This window comes from Gallus gallus, chromosome 1 (assembly GCF_016699485.2).
Source record: "Gallus gallus isolate bGalGal1 chromosome 1, bGalGal1.mat.broiler.GRCg7b, whole genome shotgun sequence".
Classification (NCBI taxonomy): Eukaryota; Metazoa; Chordata; class Aves; order Galliformes; family Phasianidae; genus Gallus; species Gallus gallus.
This window is the reverse complement of record NC_052532.1, coordinates 144,181,803-144,193,862: the sequence shown is the minus strand read 5'-3', so window position 1 is coordinate 144,193,862 and position 12,060 is coordinate 144,181,803. Positions and strand designations below refer to the sequence as shown.

Below are 12,060 nucleotides of genomic sequence, written 5' to 3'. Positions count from 1 at the left end.
GGATAAATGATTGGATGATCACAGCCAGAGGGTTGTGTTCAGTGGTTCTGCGTCCAGGTGGTGGTCAGTCATGAGTGGTGCCCGCCAGCAGTCAGTCTCTTCAAGATCTTTATCGAGAACCTAGACAGTGGGATTGAGTGTACCCTCAGCAAATTTGGTGATGACACCTAGAGGAGTGGTGCAGTAGATACAACAGAAGGAAGGCTGGCATTCAGAGGGACCTGGACACACTTGAAAAGTGGGCCCGTGAGAACCCAATGAGGTTCAAGAAGGCCAAGTGCAATGTGTTTGCATTTGAGTTGGGGACAGTCCTGGATGTGTGTATCTGGAGAACAGCTCGTTGAGAGCAGCCCTATGGGGAAGGACTTAGGGGTTCTGGTGAATTGAAAGCTTGACATGAGCCAACAGTATTCAATTACAGCCTGGAAGGCCAATAGTACCCTGGACTGCATCAAAAATGGAGGTGGCCATCAGGGAGAGGGAGGTGATTGCCCCCTCTACTCTGCCCTCTTGAGGCCCCAGTTGGAGTACTGCATCTAAGCCTGGGGCCCCCAACACAGGAGGGATGTGGAGCTTTTGGGGAAAGGGTCCCGAAGAGGGTCACAAAACTGATCAGAGGACTGGAGCACCTCTACTATGAGAAAAGGCTGAGGGATTTGGGGTTGTTCAGCCTGGAGAAGAGAAGGCTCTGGGGAGACCTCATTGCAGCCTTCCAGTATTTGAAGGGAACTTACAAACAATAGGAAAACTGACTTTTTACACTATCTGTGTAGTGATAGGGGTAATGGCTTTAAACTAAAAGAGAGACGGTTTAGGTTAAATGTTAGGAATTTTTTACTCAGAGGATGGAGAGGCTCTGGCACAGGCTGCCCAGAGAAGCTGTGGATGCCCCAGCCCTAGAGGTGGTCAAGGCCAGGCTGAATGGGGCCCTGCGCAGCCTGAGCCGGCGGACGGCAGCTCTGCCCATGTCAGTGGGAGTTGAAACTGGATAATGTATAAGGTCCTTTCAAACTCAAGCCATTCTGTGATCTGATCTCGCGTTACTGTGATGAGCATTGCAAGAGTTTGTCCAGTAGTGCCTTCAGCTGACAAAGTGTTTTTTATGAGCCTTGCTACAGTTAATTTCAGTGTCACATTAGAGAAGATGCTGACTAGCTGTGTAGGGAAATGGGATAGTTGGTGTTACTAAGTTGCTTATTGTTTGCAATTAAATGGCGGTTCTTCAAAGCTACAAAGATTCAGAACAGTTGAAGCGGAGAGGTGCAGTTTGTAAATTCTGGGTATTAATAACATGTATTTAAAAAAGACAAAGACATGAGTTGCAACAGGTAAGATTTGCATTAATGCTCACCTGCTGCCCATCTTTGGATAGTTTAACAAGAAGTTGTGTGCGTGTGGGAATATTATAGGCCTACAAGATTCCTGTAACAAATACACTGGATGCAGCCAATTTATTTCTTGAAACGTTCTTGAATCAGAGCAGGAAATGAACAGTCACTTTGAAAGCCCAAATGACAAGGAAATGAAAAGAGACATTAACTGGAGCAAGATATCCCCTAAATGCCTTTCGCTGGAAAGATTCATGCTTGCTAGCGCTGTGAATGCAGCTCCTTTCCTCTTCTGTGACCTCTACCTTTCCCTGTCTTCTGACAGAAGGTTGGAGGAGGAGGAGAAATAGTCTCTTATTCTTTATTTCTTCCTCCTCCGGCCTTCTTCTACAGTAGAATGTTGGAAATGGGCTGTAGCTTGGAAACCTTAGATGGTCTGTAACAACAGCAAAAGTTTTGGATTTGTTAACTTGATGATCTCTGGAGATACTGTGTTTTTGCTGGTAGACTTGGAGAGAAGGAAGAAGCGGGGAGAGGAAGGAATGCATGGTAAAGGTGGTGTCTGCCAGGTTTGCAAATGCCAATATTTTGGCAGAAGCTACAGAAACAAGGCTTTTCTAGTTATGAGTGATATGGAAAGAACAGCTTAATTTCCAGTTGCCAAGTGTGTAAGCAGTCTTCTTCCACGAAACTTTGAGGTTGGATTTCAGCCTAATGAGAGAAGTCTGCCCTGCCTCCAAGTGTATGCAAGCACCGTATTGAAAATGCTGTTGTTCAGATTGCAATCTGCTGCTATTTCTGAAACTATCAGCTCCAGACTTTGTGTTACTATAATTTCAAATATCAACTCCTTGTTTCTCTTCTTTAAAATGTTAATTCCTTTATGTTCAAATTCTTTGGCGTTGATATATGTACACCCTTATGCCTGTCCTTCTGTTCCCTCCTCTTTCCTAATGCAGTGTTCCCAACTTTTGAGTTTGTAGGACTGCTGTTCATCAAATCAGTATTGCTGAGTTGCTGAGCTAATAAATCTACTATATTAAAGAGTTGGGCTGAGATTTGAAGAAGAAAGACATACACAGAAAACCCCTACCCCAAAACAACAAAAAACCCCAACCAAGTAGTTCATTGTGAATTGAAGCTAACACAGTTTTGATGTGTCTAAACTGGATGCTCTGCATTTGGTTTGGGTGTCTTTGCAGTGAGTTTTTTAGTGTTTCTGTAATACTATCTGGCAGTCCTAATGTATGCAGTATAAGCATACATCAGAAGCGAAACACAAGTTCTGATATAAGGAATGAAATGTTTGCCATTGCATTAGTGTCGTTATTCCATGAACTGCCCATCAGCTTGAAACACCTTGTTTTAATGTATCCTACATGTGTCTTAGAACTGGGCAATAATCAATGAAATGGCTGGAAAAAATTGTGCAAAGCTCATATGCTTGTTCTTTTGATAGTATTACGAAAGACCAAAGTTACCCGAGATGTGCACACACTCAGTGATCCATCAGTAATTTTCACTTGAAACAGTTGTGTTGGAATTGCCTTCAGCTCTGTACAGTACTGGCACTTGAAAGGTTTAAAAAATGTCTACATTCTTCATCACTGAAATGTACTGCTGGCATTGAGAAACAGGAAAGGGGGAAAATGCAATTTGGTGTTCTACCTACATATTAAAGTATATTATGTTGACCAATTCCCACATCAACATTAGAGAGTTGCCTGAAAGAACTGGGCACGTTTCATTTGTTACATTTTTTCCCAGATATTTAACTATGTTTAGTAGGAGATGATACTTCCATTTTAAAGTTCTGGTAAGATATGGGTTTAAGGAATGCAGAATGAAATTTTAAACTGTACTACAGCTTAGTGAGCATACCTTTATAAATCACTAAAGCTGTTTCAGTGATGCACTTACTAGCCTCTGCTTTCTCAAGGAATATGTCTGACTTTCAAGCTGTAGTACTTCCACTTTCAGCTATTTTTCTTTGGCGTGGCTTTGATTTATACAAATGCTAATTATAGAGGCTTTGAATCTGTGTGTATACATAGCTTCTCAAGGTCGTACACGTTTTTGAATGAACTGGCTGAAATGCTGCTTATGTATTGTTGGAGTGTTGCACAGATTATTAGGTCTTCAAAATATTACTTCATTAACAATATTTTTACTCTTTTTGAACTTGAAGGCAATGATTGCAGTAGGCTGTTGATTTTTAGTTTAGTCTCCTCAAGTTGGATCTTCATTGTCTTTGCAGGCAGCAGAAGGTGTCACCTTCATTGGACCTGACACGCATGCTATTCAAGCTATGGGAGACAAGATTGAAAGCAAATTGTTAGCCAAGAATGCAAAGGTCAACACAATCCCTGGCTTTGATGGAGTAGTCAAGGTGAGAAATCGTTTAACTACTGTCTGCTCTCTGAATCAGTGCCTAAAACAATGTAGACCTATTGAAGATCTGATGTATAGTGTAATTATAAATTCAACTGTTTTCAATAAGAGGTGTAATTAAAAGTAGCGTAAAGATTTGTACTAGAAAGGGAAGTTTGGAAGAAGGAAGGTGAGGAAGAATACTTTGTAATAAATGATATAGAAAGGACTGCTTGCATGGAGTCTGTAAAATGTCTTGCTTTAAATTCTGTGTGAAGGCAAATAAATGTGTTTAATTTGAGATGTGCCATTCTATCTCTCTTCATGTCTTTCCTGTTTTTGGATTTTTATTTTGTGTTTAAGTATTGTTCTCTTGGAAGCTTTCCCGTATGTTTATGTATCGTCTATCTGTGTCATGTAGGTAGAGTAAGCTTTTTGCCTTTAAACCTCTGTGTATGCCTAGATGTTATAAAACTTTGATCACCGGAGTTGAAATTTCTTATTGCTGATCTCTTCAAGTAAACTTTTTTTCTGATAAAATTTGAGTAAAACTTTGAGTTGCAGGAAGGTGAAAAGCTTGTTTTAACAGCATTTTTATGTTGTTGAAGAAAAAAATCTTTTTCTTTTAATTATTTTGTTGGCCTCTGTTGATCATGCATCTTATTTATGTGATGAAATAGCAAATTTCAATGTTATGGGGAACAACTGAATGTATTGATGGAATGCAGAATGTACTTCAGAAGAAGGGACGTGTAACTAAACACTGTTGTCTTGATATTTGTGTTAGTTAAGTTGGATTTTAAATCCTTAGGAGGGAAATAAAAGACCAACTGAATGAGAAAGATGAATATAAAGGGGCTAACTCTCCGCATAATGATCTATTTTGATGAGAATATGTAGAGAACTTTCCTAATGAGAGTATGATGAAATTGTGAGATGGCTGTGAAGATCAGGATGCACAAGAGAACTCTTCAGTACTTGTGATGGGAATGTCTGGTGTGTGTAATGCATGTGTGTCTACAATGGGTAAAAGTGCCAAGAAATTTTTCAGTTCTGGAAGGCTGCGTATGAATGTTAGGCTGGCATTCATGGCAGTGCTGAAATCTGACAGTGTTAAGTTGCACACAGAGTTCCTTGGGCTTTTTGTTGCATGTTTCAGCAGTCCTCATGTCTGTGGTCCTTTAGTGTTCACAAACTGTTAGGAGCAGGTAAGCTATTGTGCATAAGACCCACTGTTCTTGATATCCTACCCATTATTCTATAAATCCTGAAATTATCTTCTAGAAAGTATCTGGCTAGAAGAGGACTTTGATTTAATGATCTGAACCCCATAAATCTTTACCTGAAGTGGACTCACTAAATAATATCAAAACGCTTGTTTTATCACTGCATAAACTTCTGTAAGGGTCTGTTACTCTGCTAATATAAAGAAGCAAACCTGACAAGGTAGGATAGTGGTTAATGATGTGGCAGCAACATAATCAATGAAACTGTGCCTACATAGCCATGTCTTTTTTTTTTTTTTTTTTTTGAGGCCCTTAATTGCGTTGATTTTTTGACAATTATCTGAAGTTCCAGACACTCTAAATGAAGGAATGCAAGTGATCGGGTTGGCAGTCAGCTATATGCAATAGTATTAGTAGATAGTCTTAACACCAAAAGAGCTGGAACGTAGGATTAAGCTGACAAATCCAATCCCAGTTACTGAAAGGAGCTGCACAGTAGTTACTTAATCCTGAAGTCTCCATATTGTATCAGTTACACATACCTCAGCCTTGTGCTCCTGATTTTCTGAAGAGTGTTGATGAAAACAGAGCACTTGATTAAAAAGCTGCGGTGCACCCACGGAATCATAAAAAGGAGAGTCACAGGCATTGCCAGTATTGTAGTTTCTGTCAGAAGGGGGAGATCTAGATGAGAATTTAAGTTAACTGGTGCTTTGGTTACCAGTTCTGTAAAATAGAACTTCCAGTAACTGCAATTTTCATCCTTGCTATGAATCTAATATCTCTACCTGTGTTTGTCATCTGATCTCCTTCCTGTGTTAGTGTTGAGTTTTGCTGCAGTGAATATCTGAGTAATTAGGTCATACAGGATGCCTGATCTTGATATGAGTTTAATGTAGTATTTTGCCAATTCAAACTAAAATACAAAGGGTGAAGCTGTGTGGCACCAAACGTAGTCAAAAGATCAGCACACAAGGAATTGGAGATTATGTCATATTTCTGGCATTCTCTGGGAGATCTGTTACGGTCACAGAGCTATGAAGCTCTCAGTCTTTGAGGGCTCTTGGATTTGAGGAATAGACATTTTGAAGGTTCTGGGCGGGAGTTAAGTGTCTGCATGATACTTGAGTTGATTAGAGGTAGTTTCATCTTTGTAGTGGAGTCTAAAGCTGGAAGGAAGCTGCATTCATGCCTCTGACAATGCCAGAAGTTAAGAAAGATCAGTTGCATGTGTTCTTTGTGGATGAATAGTTAAAGCAAACATAGAGTAACAACTTCTAGTGCTTCTTTTATTCAACTCAGGACTACACTGGAAATCTTTGTTACTTGAAGAGTTGTCTTTATTCAGCTCTTGTTAACTAGTGCTTGCAGATACACAAGTCCTTCATGAATAAAAGGTGTAGTCCCCCTCTATTCTTATTGCTTAGTATATAGACTGAATTGTTAAGCTCCTGTAATCACACCGTGGGGAAACTATATAAAGAACAATTCCCAGTGAGTAGAAATTAAATTTTAAGAGGAGGAAGCGCTTCAACAATATGCTGTGAGGTAGGCTATGGAAGGATATTGAAGAAGAGGATGTTTGGCATTACAGACACAGACAACTATTCTCACATAGACAATCTCTGTACCAAGTGTTAAATTGAGAATGGAAAGACAGATTGAGAATAGGGACTGTAGTTTGACAAAGAGTAATTTTTTTGGGGTCCGTTGCTCAGTTCCTCGATTGGCTGAGGCAAAGGTTATCCAGTACATACATGTAAGGAAACTGAGTGTGATGCTATCAGTTAAAGTCAACAAATGTATTGAAAGGTAGTTCTTAATTCAAGGTCTCTAACTACAATTAGTTTCCTAAAACTTGCCTGAGAGGGATAATGGTCAAGAGTCTTGATCAAAAGACTTGGTGTTAATCCATACGACCAATGGCTGTATGAAAGTTAGGGCTGAGATATATTGTCTGTGAACGAGTAAAGAGAAATACATGGTAAGACCAAAATGGAGGCTGAGTAATGAGTATGCAGAGATGCTCGAGTGGAAAAACTGGCAAAGGAAAGAGAAGAAGGTCTATCTGTCTGAGATTGGTTCGGTTATGTGACTGGGAGAGTATAGCTGGTCGTAAACCCAGGGGATTAATGTCTCTGGATGGCTACTTGGTTTCATTGTGATTCTGTAATTGATGTCAGTAGACATGTAAGCTTTTCAGCAAGGCTATTTATTTACTGTTTTTAAGATTCAGGCACCTGTTTTGGCAGTATTCTTAAATTGGGGTGTTGACGTTGGTATTCAGTGTCCACTGGATGGCTGAGGAGATTGTTAGAAACTGGTTATGACTTGGAGACTCTCTAGGCCAATACCCTCAGCAATTAGGAATATTATGTAGTTCCTCCTAATTAATACAGTATTTTACAGCTGTGGGAGTCTCTTAAACATCTTCATCCTGACATTCTTCTGCGTTCGAATAGTTACTTTTTTTGTCTCCACCTGCTGGTACATGGCAGAGAGGCACGTGCATGAAATGAAGAGAATAGGAATTCTTCTAACTCAGTGAAACTGAGTGTTTTATGGGTACTCTGTTAACAAAATCAGTAATTTGTAAAAGCCAGTGTGATGTGGCTTTAACTCATAACTCATGATTTATATAAGGTGGTATGATTACCTGAACACGTATTTGTACAGTAAAAGACAGTGCTAAAATTACTTATTTCTTTACGGTCTCCGGGTTATTTTGGGAGAATGATAGCATGCATAATGATGTGTTTTTGGACGAAATGGCAATAAATCAGGGAATGAGGGCTTACAGTGTTTTTATTTTGTTCTTAGTTAAAAAAAAAATAGTTCAAAATACTCTTAATACCGCTGTGGTTTTGTGTATTTTGCATAGATAGACTTTAACCATCTTAACTTTTTAATAGTACTGAAGGTGCTGCTGTATGTATGGAATCTGCAAGTGAAAGGCATGGCATTAAATTGTACTTTCTTACAAAACAAAAAGACCGTAAGTCTGTTAGTGGAGATTTCAATGTGTCAGTTGTTTATGATTTTTTTTTTTCGAACCGTTTTTCTCTTTAGAGCACAGCGTATTTTTGTTTCCCGTTTCAGGAATACTCTTTGAAGACTAAAGGATTTGAATATGCATTACGTTTTTTTTCTGTATCATAGGGTTTGAGTTCTAATACATCAGAACTGTAAAAGGAAACAGATGTTTGAGTAGTCCAAATTAATAACTGTTCCAGGCAGATGCCTTCGGTTCATACAAGCTAGAACAGACACAATTAGCGATTCTGATACGCTTTTTTACTTCAGGTGCTGCATGCGTATGCTTACAAATAAAAATACAGTGGCTGTGCAAAACTCCCGTTTGCAGCCCGTCTTCCTGTGTGCTGCAGTGCATTGGTTAGCCACTTGTTTGCAGGTAACTAAGTGAAAAAAAATTGCCCTGTTTGTTTCCCCCCCTCTTAATTCTATTTTGCAAATATATGAGTGAATTTGCAAGAGAAAAGAAATGTAAAAGTTTTCTTCTCGACTATAATCGTGGCTCTTCATCAGTCATCACTCTTCCTGCATTTTGTTCAAGAGGCTCTAATTGTCTGCATTTGGCAGGTTTAACACTTCCTGACAGAGAGGCTATTAAGGGGAAGTATTCTCGCATAACTGTCACAGGCAGGAACAAAGAACCTTCAAACTCAATGTGTGGAAACCACTAACATTCTTAAATGACCCTTTTCATGCATTTTATCCCTTTAAGCTAAAATTTGGAGGGTGCAGGGTCACGGAAAGCAGCAAGGTGTAATAAAACAGTAAACCCTGATTATTTTATTTTATTTTATTTTACTTTTCGGAGGTGGGGGGGATTTTTTTGCTAGATTTATCTCTCGGCTTAGAAACAATTGTTATTTGGAAAAATCTCATTAACAGATGTGACTGGAGTAAAAAGACTTAAAACTGATGTTGCTTTCAGGACTGCTTTGAACTTAACAAGCACCGATTTGTGGAGCAGACTAGCTAATGAAAGGAAATTAAATTTTCTGACAACTTCCCCTGCCAGCCCCCTTATTCTTCATGGGGCTGTTACTAGGTACTGAAGACTTTTAAAGAGGATTTTGTTTTATTATCGGACATAAATGAACCAGGTATGAACATTGCTTATGTATTTTTTTTTTTTTAAAGTTCTGACCTGTTCGCTTTTAAAACGGATTGCCTCGAAAGCTTTAAGAATATCAGGTTTCATTTTAATGTTCATAAGTCAGCCCCCATCGTTTCAGACGCGCTTAGCAGCTGGTGGCTTCCAGACGTTACTGCCTCCCATACCAAGTTTTTTCATGTATGTCACGGAATAGTATAAATACTTGCGATTTTGGATGGAGTTTTCGAACGTAACCCTTTTTCCTTTCTAGTATCGTGTCGTGGAAATGGATTGCTGGCAGCAGGAGAAAACAGAATTAACTACGGCAGGAGAAGAGATTGGGCGCATTAAAAAGCGAGAATTTCTCGCGTTTTTGTTTTCTAAATAGGTTTTTCTGTATCGTGTTCTCTATGGCAGGCTGTGGTGGGTATGAGTCAGCTGAAGCCAAAGGTGGCGTCAACCGGAGTTGTCCTAGTAGTCATCGGCAAGCTTATAAGTGGAAACTATCATACGAATCTTCTCATCTCTGAGGCAGTTTAAAATTGTGCATTTTGGTTCTGTTCTCCTTAGAGTGAATAAAACAAACAAACGAGTCTGTGCAGCAGCGGAGTGCTTGTGTTTGTTCCGTAGGCAAGTTTTCATCTTCGAAGAAGTTGTGCAAGGTTTTTTCAGGACCTGAATCGCACCCAAACAATAGAGAATCAACTCCCCCTACTGACAACAACCAGGAAAACATGACAAATACCTGAGAGGACAGAAACAAGCTGGCGGTGGACAAACTTTAACGATCTGATTTATGGACCATTATTGATTGTAAACTTCTAAATTCTAGCATTAAATTCCTACAACTGCAGAAAATCATTTTGCAATCCCGGCTGTGTTTCCTGTCAGCTGATTCCTCACTGCTTTGAGTTTCTCTGTATACTAATGATGAGGTAGAATTTACATTCCACTTATGGTATTAATTTTACATTCCTCTGGCTGAAAAGGGTCAGAAGGTTGTAAAATCAAACATTAAATGAATCAGAGGAGACAGTAGTGCAATATATGACTGCCCCGAGGACATAGTGCAATGGCTGATGGGATTAACGTTGGGTCTCATTTCCTGCTTTTACAGGATGCAGATGAAGCTGTCAGAATTGCAAGGGAAATTGGTAAGTTCTTAAATTAGCTATGGTGGGATTTGTGTGCCTCTCAGCAGACATGGTTGACTAAATTGTATGTGTTATAAGTAATCCCTATAGAACAAATAATGTTTTAATAGTGTTTAAGTTCCCTGTTGCCTATAGGGCTGGAAGAATCTAGATATTATCACCCTGTCTCTTTAGTCATCACATTTTAGCTTTACAAACTTGACTTTACAGAACAAGTGCAGCCATAATCTGTGGAATGGATGTAATATGGAGTAATCGGCTTGCTAAAGGAGTTATTTCAAATTGTATCTATCTGCAATTGGACGTGGTATTCTTTTTACAGAAGCTAAGCACGGTGCATTTCTCCTGATACGGAGGCTGACACCGGTGATGTTATGATCCTCATTCTTCATCACTGTGTGCAGTGCACCTAACTTAAATATCTCCCATACCACCATCCTTTCTTCTGTGCTTTCCAGAATAAAGTCACTGCTCAGCTTCTGAACATCTTAAAGACTGCTGAAAAGAGCAACCAGCAAACTGTCTGGGACTTGTTTTGATGAACCTTAAGTGTAATATGTGCTTAATGAGTTTTGGCTTTTATTTAATAGAGCTTAATATTTTTGAAAACGTTTAACCATATGCTTGAAATTACATGTGTTCTTAAATGCTTTCCACAGGGAGAATTTAGTACATTAAGAGATTGCTCTTGGTTTTAATTTTTTTTTGCATCTTCTTGTTAAGAGACAGTAGGCATAAGTAGCTATTTAAGTTCATCTGTTATATATAGTTCCAAGAACCCACTTCAAATATATCTCACCTGTGCCAAAGGCTATGTCTGTGCCCTAATGCCAAATAGAAACTGGGACTTGCACTGCTGCAGATGATTCTTCACCACTGGAACACTTTTCCAGTTAGAGTGTAAGCAGAGTTCTTAGCCTGCTCTGGTTAACTGTGCTGAAGCTTCTCATGTTGGGCCTGGCTGACTGGTAGGCCGACACCACCAAATTCAGTATTTCTGTGGGTCAGCCTTTGTCCCTTTTGGGAAATCAGATAATGACTGATCACTGTCACATAAGCAGAAACAAAAGGAAGAGATTATCAGTCAAACTATTAGGAGGGGAAGTGGCAAATAACATTGTTTTTAGTGCTTAAAAAGGTGTGTACAGTATTATGAATTTATATGGGTTCAGTTCCATTTCAGTGGTCAGTTTACTTTTTTTTCTTTAGATTTCCTTCAAATCACCTTAGATTCTTTTATGTAGGAAGGCATCTAATGGCCTCCTAGGCACATTTTAAAATTAATTCTTTCTTCATTTTCTTCTAACTTCTAGTGTTCTATTGACTGGTTCCTGTTTTTGATACCAAGCAGCACTTTGAGGGTCATTATATCAAGGCAGTCTTAAATCTTTAGATACTAAAGTTGATTACAGATGCCTGGGTGGTGTATTTTGTTAAGATCGAAAATTCTAAAACCACTGTATGAAAAAGTAGATGTCATGTAGTGAAAGAAATTCATCCTTTCTAGCTTGTTTTCACCTTTGTTGTGGCTGGCTGATCAGTTTCATTAGCCTTCAGTCTCATCATGACCACAGATCCGAAGACAAGCCAAATGATTTGTAATTTGAGGGGATCTAAAATAAGTTGAATTTAAACTCGCTGTGTAAGTCTCTGGGTGTATAAAGTCCTGTGTATATGACAAGGCACTCAGTAATTGAATACTTTCAGATTATTTTTAAATTAACGTCTGTAGGGCCTAAGTATTCAAAGAGTGCTTAAAATAATATTTTTTATTATTATTTATTAAGTCATTGTGGATCATTACTTAAAGCTCTAAAATGTCTAATGTTCTTATACTGCCTTTGGTTTTTTCTGCTTTC

The 12,060-nt window shown here is 38.9% G+C and overlaps 1 protein-coding gene across 8 annotated transcripts in view; it reads left to right on the top strand.

The window, feature by feature from the left end:
• PCCA (propionyl-CoA carboxylase alpha subunit) overlaps positions 1-12,060 on the top strand; it is a 270,716-nt gene that overhangs the window by 74,077 nt on the left and 184,579 nt on the right. For 7 of the 8 annotated variants that reach the window (XM_040706028.2, XM_416970.8, XM_046913872.1 and 4 more), the window contains 2 exons: positions 3,586-3,717; positions 10,165-10,201. In XM_040706028.2, the coding sequence (XP_040561962.1) occupies positions 3,586-3,717; positions 10,165-10,201 (169 nt within the window). Of the gene's footprint in view, positions 1-3,585; positions 3,718-7,425; positions 9,055-10,164; positions 10,202-12,060 lie in introns of those variants that run through there. The other variant, XM_046913900.1, reaches the window with a different exon arrangement.